At 37.8% G+C, this 18,994-nt stretch overlaps 2 protein-coding genes across 4 annotated transcripts in view; one reads left to right on the top strand and one right to left on the bottom strand.

Annotated features, from left to right (window-relative positions):
• LOC115447445 overlaps positions 1 to 18,994 on the bottom strand; it is a 47,188-nt gene that overhangs the window by 18,713 nt on the left and 9,481 nt on the right. For both annotated transcript variants that reach the window (XM_030174487.2, XM_030174486.2), the window contains exon 2: positions 9,770 to 9,958. In XM_030174487.2, the coding sequence (XP_030030347.2) occupies positions 9,770 to 9,958 (189 nt within the window). The remainder of the gene's footprint in view (positions 1 to 9,769; positions 9,959 to 18,994) is intronic.
• LOC115455315 lies at positions 11,061 to 12,296 on the top strand. Of its 2 annotated transcripts, none has more exons than XM_037443993.1 (3): positions 11,061 to 11,212; positions 11,485 to 11,589; positions 11,928 to 12,296. In XM_037443993.1, the coding sequence occupies exons 1-3, from the start codon at positions 11,162 to 11,164 to the stop codon at positions 12,168 to 12,170; spliced, it is 399 nt and encodes a 132-aa protein (XP_037299890.1). In that variant the 5' UTR covers positions 11,061 to 11,161; the 3' UTR covers positions 12,171 to 12,296. The 2 variants fall into 2 exon arrangements, with proteins under 2 accessions (XP_037299890.1, XP_037299889.1); XM_037443992.1 differs by having other exon boundaries at positions 11,485 to 11,682.

The following is an 18,994-nucleotide window of genomic DNA, read 5'->3' as shown; positions in this document are numbered from 1 at the left end:
AGAAGTCTTAGATGATAGATATCTGTACCAACCTATGACAACTAAAAGATGACAACTTCTATACCAGAATTAGTTTTGAGTATTGTATTCGGTTGCTTTGCCGTTCCAACTTATTAAATACTTTATTCCCACAATAAATGTAAGTTGCGCAAGCGCCGGCCGTTCGCACGAGCCTAATAATCTTTAGAAATTGAGAGTGACACGCGCAAACCACACTAAATTGCACTTTCACACCATTTAATGTCATTCTTTTTGGTCTGAAAATGATTTCTAAACAACTCTTAGAATGTACTAAGAAGCGAGTTATCAATAATCATACTTGCAGTCGTAGTTATTTTTTATGTGTCTTTTTGCCTTTCCGAGGAGTTGGCGGACGGAGGCACGATTACAAAGCGTCTATAAGACTCTGGATTCCCATTAGGTAATGATTGTACTTATCCTGTGCTAAAAATATATAGTCATGATGTTATCGCTTACCGCCGATTTAAAATATTTATTAAAATGAAATAATTTATTGGAACCTGTAAAATTTTTAGATTCTGTAAATATTGCCTCTACCACCATTTCGGAAAGCAGTATTGTTACGACCATAAGTTCTGGGTACTTACACCAATATATCGCGTGACAAGATTGACCTCAATCTCGGGGCTTTCTCCGCCAGGAACACGAAATATGAGCCATAACTTAAATTATATTAGGATGCTCCCGACTTATCCCACCCACTTGGCTACTGTCGACTTAAACATCCGGTGTGTGATAGAGTGGGCTTATCGCCAGAGCCGCCGACTTAATTTATAACTTAGAAAAGATTATAAACAAAACGCTATGTGAATAAACTTCAAAATCGTTTGGCTTGGAAATTAGGGCTGGCGCACACGACGATTTATTTTGGCGAGTTAATTATTTAAGTACATACTGTGAAATTTTTACTTGTGAAGCTTAATTTTGATTTATCTAATATCTTGATAAGCTGCGCTATTTAAAATAGATTTTAAAAACATGTAAAATGTTTTCTTCGTTTAAATAGTTATCATTTTATAAATTCTATTATAATAGATCTTGAAGTCACGTGCTTTAAATGAACAGGACATTATAAAACTCACTGACTACAATTTATTCTGGCGCCATATTATATTTGATAACATAAATTCTACACAATCGCGAGCGAATGGCGGAACAATTTGTATCTACAATGTGTACAATCAAAGTGTCGCGAATCGACTTTATTGCAGGGTGTCAAACGCAGCGCGTGTTGACATTACATTGACAGATTACAGCTCCACATATCCATAGACCTATAACACTGCAGTAAGTACCAAATATAAAGTGGACCAGTGGTAAAGATTCCATATAACCCGAATTCTAGTGGCTTCTCTTTCATGTAAAATCTTATTATCATTTGAATGATCCGCAGACCGTATTTATGCATTAGCATCTATATATTGTGTCAGATAACCTTTGGGAAAACTTCACCCTTCGCCACTAATGTGGTCTCTATATTTTGAATAATAAAGGTCAGTTCACTGCAGTTCTTACCAACAAAACGTCAAAACTGCTAGTACCGTCTGCTAAAAAGTTACACATATTTTGGCTAATCATACATGTTTACAGCTAATGTAATAAATATAACTTTATCTGGCCGATATAAACTGTACTATATATACATGAAAATGTATGGCGCCAAGGTCAATAGAATCTAAGTAAACAAGAAAACATGAGCAAAGACAGGTTGGTGAGAAAAGTGTGTTTCAGTGTGTGTGACGGCGCGTGCAAAGTGTGTCGCGCGACTGTTGTAACGGACTGTCGATGTTAGACCGCCGCTCTCGCTGCAGCAATATACGATATCCGTATTCAAAAACGATCCCAATCCCAATCCTAAACCAATCCAAATAACATAAAAATACAGTTGAATTTAGACTGGCTTCCTTTTTTTGAAGTCGGTTAATAAGTAATATTGTCAAAAAATCTGACTATTTTTGCGAGGGATTTAATAAATTTGGATCCTGAAAACGCCGCGCCGGTGTATTGGCTAAACCAGACGTATAATAGATTCGTTTGCTATACGAATTGCTCTGGAATGGATATCGCTGAGGTGTGATTTCGGGCATGGTAAATCGCGTAGAACGTTTTGCGTCAACATTGCAGAAGGATTTGGGTGAGAGTAATTCTAGTTACTATGAAAAATGGTTCATATGGTATGGACATACGGTACCAGGTTACTATGACGCTATGAATATTATAAATACATATAAATTCTTAGTAAGTTGCCACATATTTTGCATTTTATTAATGATATTTTGTTATAAATGCCTTTGCCTGAAAACTCGAGTCATATAATTTAAGGACAAATAGCTTTTTGTGCTCTTTTTCTTACGTGAAGTAATTTATCAAGAATGATTTGACTTGACTCTAAGTTCAATCATAGCATTTTTAAAACATGGCGATTGCAAATTTTAATTAATGTATTTAATAAGTATTTTTTCGTATTGTTTTGTCACAAAATATTTTTTTTGAATATTTACTAACTTAGGTTACGATTGCATCACGTTTGTCAAGGAGAAAATACATACTTTTTTCGCATCCGCCGCTACTCCCGCGCAGTGTGCGCGGGCGCACGTCGGCGCTTGCGGTGAAACTTAATTACCCACAATAGTAATCTACATTCGCGTCGGATGTAAACAAGTCTGTTCACACGCGACTCCGATTGCCTTTTGTGATGTTGGATGTGCAATGTTATGGAAATGTAACGTTCTCGCGAATCAGTGGCGTTCTGCGCGAATAACACCACCTTGCAAAAATCGGTTAGGTCTTGAAGTATGCAATAAATCCTTCTGATTTGAATTGTATTAATCTTATCAAGGAACATATTTTTTTGTTATACCGGGAGAACTATTTTATTGATAGTAATATCGTAGAGTAGTTTATAACAAGCGTCAAAAATGTTATTAATTTTACGAGAACTTAAATATACCATAAAGTTTAAGACAAGCGAGAGAAACCTCAACTACCTCAACTCAGTGCCAATTAATTAACCAAAACTTTTCCATTTATAAGACTCGCGGCTCTACGAGCGAGCAAAAGTTTTTTTGGATATAAGTCCCGCTATACGTTTTTAAAACTTACATCTCCCCGCTACTATGCCACCCTTTAATGACCTCTACCCCCTCTAGATTTGTGACGTAATTCGTGGATGTCCCACAATTAGTAGTACATGAGTTACGTACACAAAAGCTCTAGACTACTCCCTTATAGACTAATTTATAACAAGTATCGAGTACAAAACAATGGCTCTTATGGGAACACATTGTCCCAGCTGCACCGATCGCGGTCTCGGGGTCAATAAACGAAACCATTGTTTCTTATAAGGCTTCGTGTTGTTTGTTATGTATTGTGATTTTGGGGCTGGTACAATGGATTGAATAATTTCGCGTGTATATGGGGCTATTAATCATGTCAAGTAGTTGGGTCTGTAGGTTGTCGAAACGTTAAACAAAAATACACTCTCCCTGTTAAATATTATGCTTTAATTTTAATTTGATAAATTTTCCAGGAAACCGATTTTTCGCGAGTGGAGTTGCGACTGAAAACTGGCTATTATGATAATAGTATGTTGTGATGTATAAGTTCATATATCAAGTTAGCTTACTAGGTCCCTTTGGTAACTATAAGACGATAGAGGGGAAGTTCTATTATCTCTATTCAAAATATTTCACGTAGGTGAGGTCTGATGATGGGTACGTATCTATAAAGGGTCATTTTGACATTACGTTAATAAGTAATTCCATATACTTGTATTTTAGAACACTAACATAAGTTATGCTAACTATAGACGTGAAATAAAAATGTGTTTCGAATTATAAAGTACACACCACACACCATCACGCATTTTATCCCCGAAGGGGTATGCAGAGGTGCAACCAGGGCAGCTACTTTTCGCCAAGTGTGTTCCGTCCCATGATGTGATAGGGGGCGAGCCTATCGCCAGATTGGGCACAAATTCCAGACTCTGGGCTGATACTGAGCAGAAAAACTCAATTATCACTTTGCCCGACCCGGGATTCGAACCCAGGAACTCAGAGCGCTGCCGTACCGCGCATGCAGTACAACTACGCCACTGAGGCAGTCAATCAAATCAAAGTCAAAGTCAAAAAATTATAAAGTAATTTTAATTTTACATGCCCCTAAGCCGACACCAAGCGAATTTGTCTGATCGGGAACATCATACTTTCAGCCAGAAATACACTTACACCCATTTATACAGAACTACAAAGTAATAAAAATATCACAAATTATAACCGGGATATTTGGCGAAAATATTTATTATTCATTAATGTTTCTGGGGCAATGTTTTTAGAGGGAAAGATGAATATATGGTTTCATTTAGTTAGGTATTAAAACTACATATTTCGACGCTTCAAACTTTGATTGGCTGGCTGTCAGTATTGTAATGAGAAAATTCCCGAAAGGAAACCAGACACAACGAATATGCAAGAATGCAGTCTGTAAATCTGTGAATCAGGTGACCAGTCTGTGGAACGTGTTGTCGTCCAGGGCAATGTTGAAGGCACTCGACCGCGAGGAAGGACTCCTATGTGCTGGACCGATCAAGTTAAATCTGCCGTGGACCGTCCCGTACATTAATGCATCAGAATTTCCTCTGAGAGATATGACGTAAGATCATGAGGCGTATTGCATCTGCTCCGGAAAACTCTACATGACGACTACGACCACTCTGTCAAGAGTGTTACGACTAAGAAGAAGAAGAAGAAGTCTGTAAATCGTTCTGTTGATAATTCGATTCTACATAAATTCTCCATAAAGGGAAGCCGGCGGGATTCGTGTTATATGGACCCTTCGCCACTGCTGGTTGTAATTTTTTTATCGTACCTAGTCGTTCTATTTCGGGGACAAATAAATCAAATTGGGTTATACAGCTACTGCATATAGTACTGTAACATATCGAAGACGCATACAACTGTTTTTTAATACTCATCCAGATGAAATTGTCAAATTCTACCTCGACAAGTCCAAACGCTGTTGTAAGATTGTCCGTCTCTCGAGACGTGGCCATGACAGCGCGGGTGCAACACACTGTTTAATGCAAGCAATGTGGCGGTAACCAAGTCACGCAGAGTAACTAGTCCATGTGGCAGGCACGTGTCGGACGTTCTACGAAATGTCTGAGGAATTGTTATAAGCGGAGATAGATTTAGCAGGTATTGTAATGGTATTAAGACGTGTTTTTCTAACGTAGAGTTTCCATTATTTAATTCTGAGCATGCAGGTAATATGCCAGAATAATGATGTTGACTGGCGAAATAGACAGTACTCCACTTACTTATCTACACTTAGTCCATAATAGGTGCAATAAGGTCACGATGCCGTGAATAAAAGAACGTGCAAAAACGCTTGCTATTTAGCGTTGATTTTTTCCGAAACATTGAGCTGATGCCCTAACACCGAACAAATTACTATAATCGTATTTAAATGCAGCGTAAATCGGACACTAAAGTAAATTATAAAAAAATGCAGCAAAGTTACATCTTCGAGTCGCTTTTTTGTGAAAATTACATTTCCAACAAATTCTAACCTAACCTAACCCTTACCGTCTAACGTCTGCACCTCACGCGAAAGATAACTAGACATTTCCCAAAAAAACCTATCAGTCAATTACACTACAACACAATGTTAGCAGGTCACTGTCTCAAGCACCTGCAGTACGTCTCTTCTCATTGTTCGATTTCTTTACGTGCGGCAACTGTCAAACAGTATTGTAACGTCGGCAAACTGATACGGTTTTGTAATATGTGCCAATGTTGTCGACAAATGTTGGACGGGTTCTTGAATGAAAAACCAACTCGTGTACGGATTGGCAATTAAATGTGTTGTTTGATTTCTTCGTTTAGAATTGATTTTAAAAAAATATATACTTATAGGAAATAAAAAAAATAGTTTATCCATATATTGACTATTTATTTGATAATTACTGCGAGAATTTAAAACTAGAAAAAAATATATTTGTGAAAATCACTTTAGGTATAATTATTATTAAAATTTTATTGAAAACCATTTGGTAATTAGCAAAGAAAGGTATTAACTACAAAAATATACATATATATTTTTTATTTATAATATGTTATTATTTATAAGACAGTAACAATGAAAACTTTGTGGGATGTCGGCATTTCATATTTGTTGGGCATCATATATCGGAACTCAATAAGAAGATACATTTTGGAACAGACACCGTTATTAAGCGTCACCGAATGCCAAATTAGAACCATTATAGCCGACCCGTGAATATATTTTGCCTACACAAATAGATTACATCCGTTTCGGCTTGCTACCTTTTTTATGATCTTTTTCCTAATTATGAGTTGGAGAATGTTGCCATCCTTGCTTACTTTTTTAATTTTTCTTTATATAAATTAATAAGAAAAAAATATATATATTTTTTTCTTATTAATTTATTTGGAGAAAAAAATATATATTTCAAATTAGTAACAATATACTTTTACAATTTTAACATGGATAAAAAATTTAAAATAATTTATAAGAATAATCAGAAAGATTGTATTGTTGTGGGGTGTAGATGTCAACATTTTGGACGGCCCATTGTCCAAAAAGGCGGGAAAATTAAAGCGGTGCATAGTGTTGGGAAAAATGTAACCTCGAACATATTAGTACGTATATCAAATACATACAAATATTTCTCGATTCCAAATTGATATTTGGGTTGATTACAAAGTGATATTTGGGTTTTTCTGCTCTGTATCAGCCCGGAGTCTGGAATTTGTGCCCGATATGGCGATAGGCTTGCCCCCTATCACATCATGGGACGGAACACACTTGGCATTAATTGCGCCTCTGCATACCCCTTCGGGGATAAATGCGTGAGGTTGTGTGTATTTCTCGATTCCTGGATTACATATTTTTGTAATAAATATTAGCAATATTTATTAATTATTGTTACAAAGGAAGAAGTAATTTTGACAGATAATAGCATGAAGTTTGGTTCCACAAGGTTTATGTCTACATTCCCATACATATTAAAAATGTGGGCATTGTGGAGTGTTAATCTCATGTCATAGAGGAATAACGCAGCGCTCTGGTATTTAAATCGGTGTTCCTACTGCTTCGAAGAGCTCAAGATTTACAATGGGGAGCGGTTTGCTCATCTTAGTTCAAAAGAACCTAACATACCTACATTAACTCTTGGTCTCTCGTGGCTCGCCGGCGAGCCAAGACAGCTACATGACATTTGCGTGTGTCACGGGATTATAACCTTATATACTACATAATAAGGTTATTTTTCCGTCACACGCGTAGCTGTCAATGTTTGCCGGCAAACATTCAGCTACCTGTACATATTTGAAAATAAAATTTTGACAAGTCATGACGGGTTAAAAAATAATAATATAGTTTTCCAGACAACATGTCTCCTAGTTTCACGGACATGCTTATCTGTAACTAGCAATGAGGTGCGCCTAATTGACAATCTCGGTAAAGCTGACTCCACACTTGCGACTATTAATCGCGCGATCAGTTGCTTATGTTTGTTATGTTGACTCTACCCTTCACCGGCCACACATACATACCGAAATACAACACTCCAAAGCGCTATCACTCGTTCCACAATAAAACACAGGAAGAAAAATAGAAAATACTGTAGTTTTCATTGGTGTCGGGAAGGGAGTGCAAGAGAGTACACGTGTGAGTGCACACACGTGCACTCTCTTGCACTCACAGGAGAGTTCCTGTCCGGAACAAATCACATTAAAAATAACTGAACGATAATGGGAACTATCAACCACAGTGGCGCCCATAGTGGTCTTTGATGATTCAATCGTTCGCTTTCCTTCCGAATAAAGTCGCCGGTCGTCATAGTACGGCGGGCCTTAGTCGATAGCGGTAGGACGGCCTAGATCCACGTGCCGCGGCCATCTCGCCCAACGCCCAGATATGGTATTATTATAAACATTATAATTAAATACCATTCAGTGACCGACTTACTATACCGTTAGCGCGCAAGTGACGAGCGCTAGCGATTTGATGTATGACACTTGATTGAACATATAAGTTGGTATGCTTTAGGTTCGATTCCGGGGAAATTTCGTCGAGCTTACAGGTTCGGGATTTTTTACGATATGTTGTCTGTGATAGTATACGTTGACAATATAATGGGTTGGATTCAATTTATCTATAGTGGCACTCGTTGCATTGACGATCGTCTGAATTATGTCGGCTTTAACTGGGATTTATATACTGCTTATCGCGTAAATTTGAGATCCTATTTCAACCTGTATATGGTGATCGCTATCCATTAAATCATAAGCTTTACTCTTTTTATTTTTCGTATATAAAAAAAGTATTGAAAAAAAACGGTGAGAACATAACTAACATAACTAAATAATTTTTTATCGATGTATTTAAAATCGCTAGCTCGTACAACTTGGTCTATAAGCCAATGATATTCAAAATAAAAGACAGCCATCAAAGAGCCGATATTATTGCGTTTCCTATGCCTCCTGACCCGAATGCACGACGAAACGTATTAAACGTGCATTTGTATTAACCAGTACCGCGTATTATAAAAAAGCTGCTATGAATAGCTGCAGGGTAGTGATTATTATACTGTTACACTTAATTCGACCAACGAAATAATAAATAATACACAATACTATTTAATTCTGAATCGGTATTCGGAGCTATAAATAAATAATGGCGCTACGAAGGATCCATTTCGAAACGATGACTAATATATTTTATATTGAAAAATATATTTTTATTTTTTATTTTATAAGTCACCCATCTGAGGCTAAAGTATAGCGGTGAATACCCAAAAAGACTAAAAATAGTATAAAAACTAACGCATTCATTTTCCTGACTTTTAATATTAACATTAGATGTTACATTACGGACGTAAATTTCAACAGAATTTAATTTAATTACCGTCCTAATAGAAAACGTCTAAAAATTCCAACCAAACATTGTATGACAGCGAATCCTTCTCAGTCCATTCCCAGGCCGTGGAAGTACCTGGCGAAGGGAAGGCATGCCGACTTTCCCAGTGAGAGCTGTGGGAGAGACACACAATAGCTCTTCCGCTTTTTGCGGCCATTCATATCATGCGAAGATTTCACGAAGAAAGTAAAAGTGGGTCATATGCGCCTGCGCTGTAGGAAAATGTGATCGAACGAGAAATAGCCAGAGAAGTTAGGAAGTTCTAACTTTATATACCGTAGAGATAAAAGATAGTGGCTCGTTCCGATGATCCGTGTTTGAGCATCGGACATCTCGTAATCTTAGTCTAGTCCTGACGATTATTGATGACGCAACGCTTCTCATTAGCCCACATTCTGACACTGAATAGTGCAGTGTAGTGTCTTTGCCGTGCAAAGATCAAAGCCTCAATTAGTAACAATTATTACCTGATCTTACAATATCATAAATGCTAAAGTTTGTGAAATATTTGGTATGTTTGTTAAAAGTAAACTCAGAAACAGTTGAATGAATGGGGATGAAATTTGGGACAAAGGTAGACTATTTTCTGTTTTAACACGTAGGTTTTTCATCCCGGCAATTCACTCCCAAGGGAAAATTTGATTTTTTATATAGATGCCGTTGCGTAATATAGGAGGCGCTAATAAATCGTTAAAGCGTGCTTTAGAGACCTTTGTAGCGGGATTGACCTTTCATGCGGGCGAAGCCACGAGCAAAACCTAGTCATTTATAAAATCACATATATACCAGGTTAAAAAAAACTCACCACAAAATGGAATTCCGTCAGGGGTCCAGCGGCCATCGGCGCCACAGACTCTTCGCACTGGTCCCAGAAGCTCAAACCCTCTCTCGCACTCATACGAGGCGAACGTGCCCTCCGCGAGGCTCTCGTCGGAGAACGTCACCCGCGAGTGCGCCGGCGCACCCGGGAACCGGCATGTCGCTGCTGCGTAACCTGGGAAACAGAGCTTCGATGAAACAAGTTGTTGATATGAGTGATTAATCCAATAATGTAATAATGTCAATAATGTTCAAAAGTTGCGCCGCCAAAAGAATTGTTTCATTTTCGGTAAGGCTATGATATCTGTCGTCGTTGCCCTCTTAGGATGGGAAGGAGGCCAGGAAATGTTCGAAAGCCCTCATAGGCCTCAATGTGAATAGGGGACCGGCTTATGCTTGATTTTGTACATTATTCTATGTGAAATGGCTTCAAATACGAAAAAAAAAACACTTCTGCGAAAACAGCATAAAAATTGGTTAAAAAATGAGCGAGTAATTCATATTTAAAATACTGTAATGTGCAGAAGTGGGCGCGATGTGGGGATATCGCTTCATCTCTTTCTTTCGCACGCGTCGTAATTCCCGATGACGTCACATGTGGATATTTTGTCTCTTTCCTGTTTCTTGTTAATTACCCCTTCCACCGAAATTCAAATGCTTATAACTTGATGATTTTCCACTGGATTTTAATAATTTCTTTGGTGTTATAATTTATATTATGTAAATATTTGATAATTCTTAAGAACAAAAATGAGTCCGGTACCCTATTGGCAACCATGAGGTAAACACACTGGACTATGTGTAGTCCCCCCGTGCATGGGAGTGCTATCGGTGAGAAGACCGAGCAAACAACAATTGCCTTGTGCGGATAGAAGGTAGGTTAACTTAAGACCGGATAAAAATAGTTTGACATTTATAACTGTTAGAATAAAAATCATTATCTGGATAACCTTGCCAGTGTATTAATAAGTAATTAATTCAACGGATTCTCATCGCCCTTTAAAATACAAACTAGTTGAATAAATCAAATTGAGCAATTCTTACATGTGATATTTGTATATTCGTTATAGATCATCTGTTTCACAATAATTTCGTAAATGTTACGACGCGGACCGCAATCTTCATAACAATCATATTCAAGTATTATGAAATGCGTGTTTTAAAGTATTCTAGGGCTATATTACATTCAGAAACATTTAAAATATGAATACTCCTTAGGAATTTGTCTTTAGGCCAAATGTTGGGACAAATATGCCCAAATATTTGACGACTAAAAATCTGTCATTGCCTGTCATAAACACTTCGCCAATTTACCAGTGTTATTTACAGAGTTAAATTATTTAAAAGCTGAAGTCAAAATAATAGTGTAATAGTAATAATGCGAAATGCAAATTTTGTCGAACTATACCATTATGATTTGGAAAGTATGGTGCGTTTGTAACACATTGCATATAAAATCAAATTCCTTTTTTCAAAATACTTTATGTGAAACTTGTGATAGGCTTCTTGAATAAGAAGCTCTTGATACAGAAGACTGCGAGATCCACAAAGTAATCGATCGCGTTCCTATTAAACTATCTGATAATTTTCCCTTATGCTATACGGTTCCGAGTCGCGACATAGGTGGACTTTATTGCCATACGCAATTAAGTCACTAAAGGATATCGGAAGCTGGTCAGATCATCAACCATTTGCACCCAGGAGCGGCCGCTCCTGCTCGCGCTTCGGCTGGGCACACTGGTGATGCTGGTGTCCCTGCTGACCATGCACATCCGGTCGCTGCGCGTGTTCCGTTGGGAGCAGTCGGTAAGCGGCGGCGTGCTTGTCACCTTCTGTCTCGCCAGCCTCGGCCTGGCGCTGTGTGCTGGAAATGAAAACTGCGGAGGCAGGGCTTTGCAGGTTCGTATTTCTACCCGATTGCAGAGACAGGCTCGATCAATCAGCTTACTGCAGTCCACTTCTAGATGTAATGAACACCAATTATTCTGGTTTTGAATAACGCGCAACCATTCACGGTGCATTGGGTGGGTCATTGCGGTGGGACTCGAAAATTATGACAATAATCGACCATGCATGTCAATATTGTCGCTTATAAGTTTGCCGAAATTGTTTTCGATAACATGATAATTAATTTCATGTTCCAGGCATATCTATGCGGCGCCGGTGCAGCACTGCTATCGGTCAACGCGGCTGCCATCTGGAACCGTTGGCGGCACTCCGGCGAGCTTACACATGTGGTGGCGGAGTTGCTGGTCGCTCTGGGAGTGCCTCTCAAGCGGCACGTCATCGTCAAAGTGACGTTGAGCGCGGCTGCTGCAGTCGCGTTCCTTATTGATCTGGCCTTAGCGCCGATTCTGAGCCATCATATTGGACAGGGTAAATTATAATTAATCAAACGAGTGTTAATTGGCAAGCATAAAACTTGTTGCAGGTGGCAGCGGTTAGCAGTATTTCAGTCCCACTTGCAGTTTGATAGAGGTTATATTATGGCACATAAATCCAATCTCGGAAAAGTAACGTTTGTAATTTGGGAAAGGGAGTTTGAACCTTACCTATAGTCTGACCCAATCAGGTATCTAGCACTTCGACACTAGAGTAATAAGATTTATTTGTCATATTTACAAAATTATAAATTTTAATAGTTATAAGTTACGGAAATAACTCGTGTAATTACTAGCACAGCTAGCTAGATTATCACGAGACTCCATTTACTATCGTTACAATCGATAGGTATACTATTGCACCTTGATTTCATAACCGTTTTTAACTCTACAGTTATTTCTAAAGGTTTCAATATGTCGCATACATAATAATATTAGTAATTTTACGAGTCCAAAAGACATAAAAAATTCAAAGCGTCATTTTTATAACTGGATGATTCGAAAGTTGCCGCTTGGAGCGTCGCGTGACGAATCATAAAAGAGTATTCGCCGCGCGTGAAATATTCCAAAAATGAATAACGAGCTGTGATTGGCTGGAGTGTCCCGCACTGCGGCGAGCCGAATGCGCCCGATCGAGCGCGGAAATTGACGAAAACGCACGACTGAGATTTTGTTATACATCGTTTGTAAAAAGTTCATAGATTGTTTACTCTCTAAATTGGATCACCAACCAGTGTTAATACGCAAGTAAACCAGTAGAAGGCAAGTAAAAAGCGCTAGATATATCGAGGAATCTTGATGATTATCAACTTAAACATGTGAATGATAAAGTATACGTGACCTAATTAGTAATTAATAAGTACCTATACAAACAAAAAACTAAATTACCTGCACAATTTGTTGGTAAATAATTAAAAAATATAATTGGAGCACCAGATTAGGTTTATTATTTAAATGATGCTAAAGTTGAAAGGCTAAAAAGTGGGGCAGATTACATTTTATCAGACAGTGTTTAGATAGCTCAGGAAACGCGTTTATTGTTTATAAGGTTATTACCGTAGTCAAGAAAGCGTGAGCCGACCGCGACCTCGCGTAAATACCTCCGTTTTGAACAATAAACCGAGGAATTAAAGATGTCGCTAGTTTTTATATAAATATTGAGCTTTTGTCACTTTCTACAATAGCCGCATAGACTTGCGGTTGATGTTATCAAGAGGTCACGGAAGTTTTACGTGTTTCGTTCAACAAACATTCCTTTGCAAACAGCTTTCGCTGGCGGTATTTCCGTTTAATTTAGGGATCTTAAAACAGCCTATCAGCCTACACTGCACCTGTTCTGCTGGCATCAATCGTGTGTCCATCGGTGGTTATTCAGTTTATTACTTAATCTCTTCAATACTGAAGTTAAACTGTAATGACTTAGTGCATTGACTCATTTTAGGTGAACATTATAATATTATTTTTTGGTACGCCAATGAAAAAATCAGATAGTTAAGTTTCTAATGACGCCTACTTGAGTAGTCCAGGTTGAATCTTATCATGTATATCCTTTACCTACAAACATCATCTGTAATAAAGAAATCGTATTTAAATTTTTTATCATGTTTATCGAGTAATTCATAATATTTTATATTATATGTGTATAATATGTTTGTGATCACATCTAACATAGAGGTCCAAACAGCCCGTTATGAATGAGAGGAAAGCTCGCATCTACTAAAGCTGCGCGAGGCCGGGACGCAAGGTCGCGGCCGCCCACTTTCTACCACTTTCTACCCTCGGGCCGCGTCGGCGCGGGCGCAGGTGACGCACCGGACACGACATCGCTGTTTAGCTTTGTTTGTATTTTAGTTTTTTGCAATTTTGTAATGTCATGTCCTATTACCGCTGAGCAAAACATTATGATTATAAGTAGCATAACGTACGTTTAATGTGGACATAATATTATGTTTGTAATATTAATCAATGATTTCTATACACACACCATCGCATGTATGATAAAAATTCAGGCCCGGGATCGTACATTTTTGTTCTGTCATTATATAGCTTAGTAGATAAAGGATGCTGCAATATGTAACAAGCCGACAAGTCTTAACATGTTGTAATAAAGGTTAATGACCGATAGCACACTTCCTGTGTTGATAATTATAGGTTATAGGGCCGAAGGGATTAAATTATTGCATATAATATTTCATTAAGATGAAGTAACGTTATACGTTATGGAGGAAAGCAAATTATTAAATAGTTGCTAAGAAGTAGTGGATTGGACGTACTCCTGTCATAGACTGTGGGCGACTACGACCACCACAGGTGGTCAGTGAACTCGTTTGTCTATGAAGCTCCCTAAGAATTAGCGCGCCGGTCGAAAGTCGGACTTGGCATCAGGCTTGTCTCTAGTACAGACAATTCATGTGAATGATCAATTGATAAAATGTAATAAGGAAAAGAACAAATACCATAAACTTTATAAAAAATCAACAAACTAATTTTATTTTTCTGTGTACACATAGGTATTTGAAAATAATCTAAATAAGAAATTCCAAAACTATTTTTTCTCATAGGCTCATTTCAAAATTTTGCTGGTTCCGATGAACCCTTTTTGGTTTCGGAAAGAGAGCGCATTACATCCCCCGCCTAGTCATCGCGGGGGTCTATGTTGGGATCGCCGTGACTCTTACGACCCCTATAATAATTATCAGCCTACATTGAAAGGGGAAATCAAGGAAACATATTAGTACTTTATTATCAAACCAGATAAATTTTCGAAGACCCCCGCTTACGAGTTGTAGACCCCCATTTTTTTGCCACGCCAACGTAGACCCCTGTCAAGTCTCCCCTGGAACCCTGGGGGTCCACCTGGACCACTTTGGGTATCAATGATCTAGATTAAAACTATATCATTTTATGTAAATTTTGAAGCAATTGTAATCTGTTTAGTTTATAAAAAAAATATCAATCAAATTATCCCGAAATAAGATTTCTCGCAGGCAGCGACGCGAGCGAACGCTAGTTGGTAAATAATACACAAACCAGGCTATTCATAAGCTATCACCTCGTCTAGACCAGTCGTAATGAGGGGATCATGCGTGTTAATGGCCCGATCTGACCCTTGAGACAAGTGGCCGCCGTGGCCCACATCGCGCTCGTGGGCGAATGTGGGCCAAGCACTTGTTAGACTTGTTCAATATGCATATCGGTATGCCATTTCGAGTTTGGAATGTGATGGGTTTTTTAATATTTTCCGAGTAACAAGTCCGTTTAGGGATAATTAGGTTTCTATTAGAGAAAATTAATAAAACAGTGTTATACTTTTAATATGTAGCCCTGTGACAGCGGTCTAAGTAATGTATCTGGGTTCGGTGGAACTAAAAGAAGATGCTAAGTATCGATTATTGTAACGATAGAGTCTAAAACATGTTTGGGTTAATAATTATGAATACGAAACTAAAAATATTTAAAAATGTAACCAATAGTAATAGAGTTGTATATTTTATACGTCTGAATGTGTTTTATGGATGTAAAATATTTATTTTGAATTATTCTGTCCGATTTATTTTGTTAGATAAATTGATAACTTACAATAAGTTGTAAGGAACTTCACCGTTACTGCAGTTGTAACAAATAACAATAAAGTATGATATTTATTCGCGTACATTGTGCCGACCAAAAACACGAAATTAATATTTTCAATCTAAATTTAAATTATTATATTTCAACTAAAACAAATCTTCTGTGTTGTATAGTGATTTTTCTTCTAGAAGTCCTTTCATAAACTATTGGGATGGAGTTAGTGTCTTTGGGTTACCAATTTTATCGCTTACGGGCAGTGTTCGATCCCATTACGCGAGACCAGCTCGAGGCTCTACATTCTAAGCTTTAAACTACAAATCGGAATGCACAAACAAATTTTGTTTCCCAAGCATAAAATTCAGTGAGTGACGTATGCATAATTTAAAACGCTGAACTTTATTTCGTTCATAGTGTGATTCGTGCCTTAAGAACCGAGTGTAAAGAGGCATTCCAAAACCTAAATCGATATATGTCGGATTACGTATCAGAATTTATAACGACGAAGAACTCTACAGATTTAAACGCCCCTGTTATAAACAGAAAATCGTTTTAAAAACATAATTTTTAAATTCCTATAAACCAGCTTTAAATCCCTGGAATTTCTGATACACATTATCGGCCTATGGTTATTCAACTGGTTCGAAACGATGTCACGAGGCGGACGCGACACATCGCCGGCCGGCGCGGCCCGCGACCTTCTTAAGCGACGCGTAACTGCGCGTTGGATGTCTAACGGTGAAAGAATGTCGCGCGGCCGCTACAACTTGCGGCATACATTGCTGTTTTTACGCAGTTTCTTTACGACTAGCGGTGTTGTGGTCGATTCGGTTTCTATGGGACAAGGAGGTAGCGATAGCTTAGTGGATTAAGATTAAATGTAGGTTTGCTCTCATTCGTGTACACGCAGCTTTGAAATTACAACATTAAGGGACTATTTCGCAAGTTACAAGTAAATTTTATTTGACAGTTATCGTTTAAACAGCAAATATGTACAGTTGTATACGTACTCATTTTATTACTTTAGTTGGGAGCACTGATTATAATATGACTTTTGTATTTCGTCGCCTAATACATTTATGTGACGAGTAGCATTTACTTAGATGTTGTGAAACAGGCCCTAATTGTTAATTACCAGCGAAGGAAAATCAATGTAAGGAAGTCGGCATACCGGAGTCTTTCGTAAGAATATCGAAGGAATGCAAAGCCGGCCAACTCTTAATATTATTTTTTCATGGAAAACATGATCGAACCGCATTTTTTAATCATATAAATATTTATGATTATTCACGTTTTAATTATAGTATTTACAATATTATAGATATAATAATAATTTATTAGACTCGTAAAAAAATTATATTGATACGATATTTATTACATATAGATCGTCGATTATAAATTATAGGTATTTAAAAGTAATGATTAATTCCATCCTATTCGAATTTCAACCACGGCGGCCAATTTCAACGGAGATCAGCCAGCCATATACGCAGAAGATATTATAGCGCACAAGGGTGTGCGCAATACACAGGTGGACTCTCTGTTCCTTCATTCTCATAGTTCGGTGAGACAGAAATCCGACATAGCAGAAGAGAGATTAGGCGCAGGACCAGCGGCTTTACTTGCCTTTCAAAGTAGGGGGTATCTCACAGCCGACTTCCTGACTCCGCGGTGCGACTGAGTAATTTTTAAGATGGTAAAACCCAGTCATAATATTTTTTTGGTCGGACTAGGGATTCGAACCCAGGACCTCAGCACGGCAGTTGTACTTAAATGGGTAGGCAGAGGTTCAACTAATGCCATTTTTTCCATACAAGTGTTTCAATCCTGTCCCAAGGAATTAAATAAACTTACGCACAATTCAAATGTTTGTTCATATCCGCGAATATTTAAGTGTATGGGTACTTCCTTTGAAAACTAAAACACATAGTAGTCGCTGTTAATTTGTTTTCAATAAATACCCAACTGTAAAACTGACATTTGTTTTAGTTTTCTTGTTTCTAAGTGAAAAGTTAGGGCTTTAGGGCGACATTGTTCACACTAATCGTTTCTATTACGCGTACGATGAAAGGAGAGAGGACAATTGTTCAGATAATAAAAAAATACAGCCATATCCGCGTCAATAAACCTCATTTTTCAGGTAAAAGTCCTAAATGACTAATTCAAAAATGCCTATGAATGTGGCAAAATTTCTCCTTGAGTCACTGACGCGACTCTGTGACATTAAGGAGTTATGACTAGTCAGGCGTTTAGATATAACTAAACAAGGCGACCAACTAGTTCGTCTTATTAATTTGTTGCAGAAACGGAACGAATTACAAAAACAAGGCACTGCACTACACTCTTGACCTTGGTATATAACGAAGATTTTAGAACCTACAAAAATGGCTTATAAACGTCTGCTTGGGGCAGAATTAATAAAAGCATAGTCATATTATAAACTATATTTATAATTATTAAGCAAGGAAAAAGCCATTTCATAATAGCATACGAATTACTAACATTTTATTAAATAAATCCACACACGCCCTATATAAATAACATAGTGAATTGAAGATGAACATACGCATATAAGTGTTATTAAACACTGAATATCTAATTTCTCAGAATATCGAATCAGGCATTCAGTAATTAGTTGTTTAAAACATACTCTTGGGAAATTATGCATGTATTAAGGTAAAGTTTCACCCTGAGTCATTGACAGCCATGACTTCGTACTTGGGCTTACGCTGAGTCAAACGTTTAAAGTGTTGCGAGCGTGGAAATTGCCTTAGGGTTTGTGCACATGGCGTGACGAAAAGCCGCGTGCGTTCTACATAGATTATCATTTACATTGTTTTGACCTCATGATAAATAAATAACACTCAGCTATCTCACATAAACGATTATTTTGTGAGCCTGAGCTGTCTATGAGAGTTGTTTTTTTATACTTGCACGCTAAGTGACCCTACTGTACCTGATGATAAGTGGAGTGGGGTTGGGGTTCAACAGAATTTCGACTGACGATAGATGATTACCCCTCGACAGTCGACATAATTATGCTGGCCTGTTGGGACCGGATATATATGATCCTTGAACGCGACACCCTTGCGTGGACCACTGTAGGTTTTCACATTTTGTTTACGGTGGTCGCTATTCGAGTGGATGTAAAATATATACTACCACCAGCAAAGTGCTGCAGTTTGGTCTTACAATAAGTAAGCTCGAAATAAATACTTGTTGAACACACAATAACATTCGTTTCCGTGAGCGAATCTATCCGT

This window comes from Manduca sexta, chromosome 27, assembly GCF_014839805.1.
Source record: "Manduca sexta isolate Smith_Timp_Sample1 chromosome 27, JHU_Msex_v1.0, whole genome shotgun sequence".
In the NCBI taxonomy this organism is placed as follows: domain Eukaryota; kingdom Metazoa; phylum Arthropoda; class Insecta; order Lepidoptera; family Sphingidae; genus Manduca; species Manduca sexta.
Note: the sequence above shows the minus strand (reverse complement) of the source record. Positions and strands in the feature narration are given on the sequence as shown.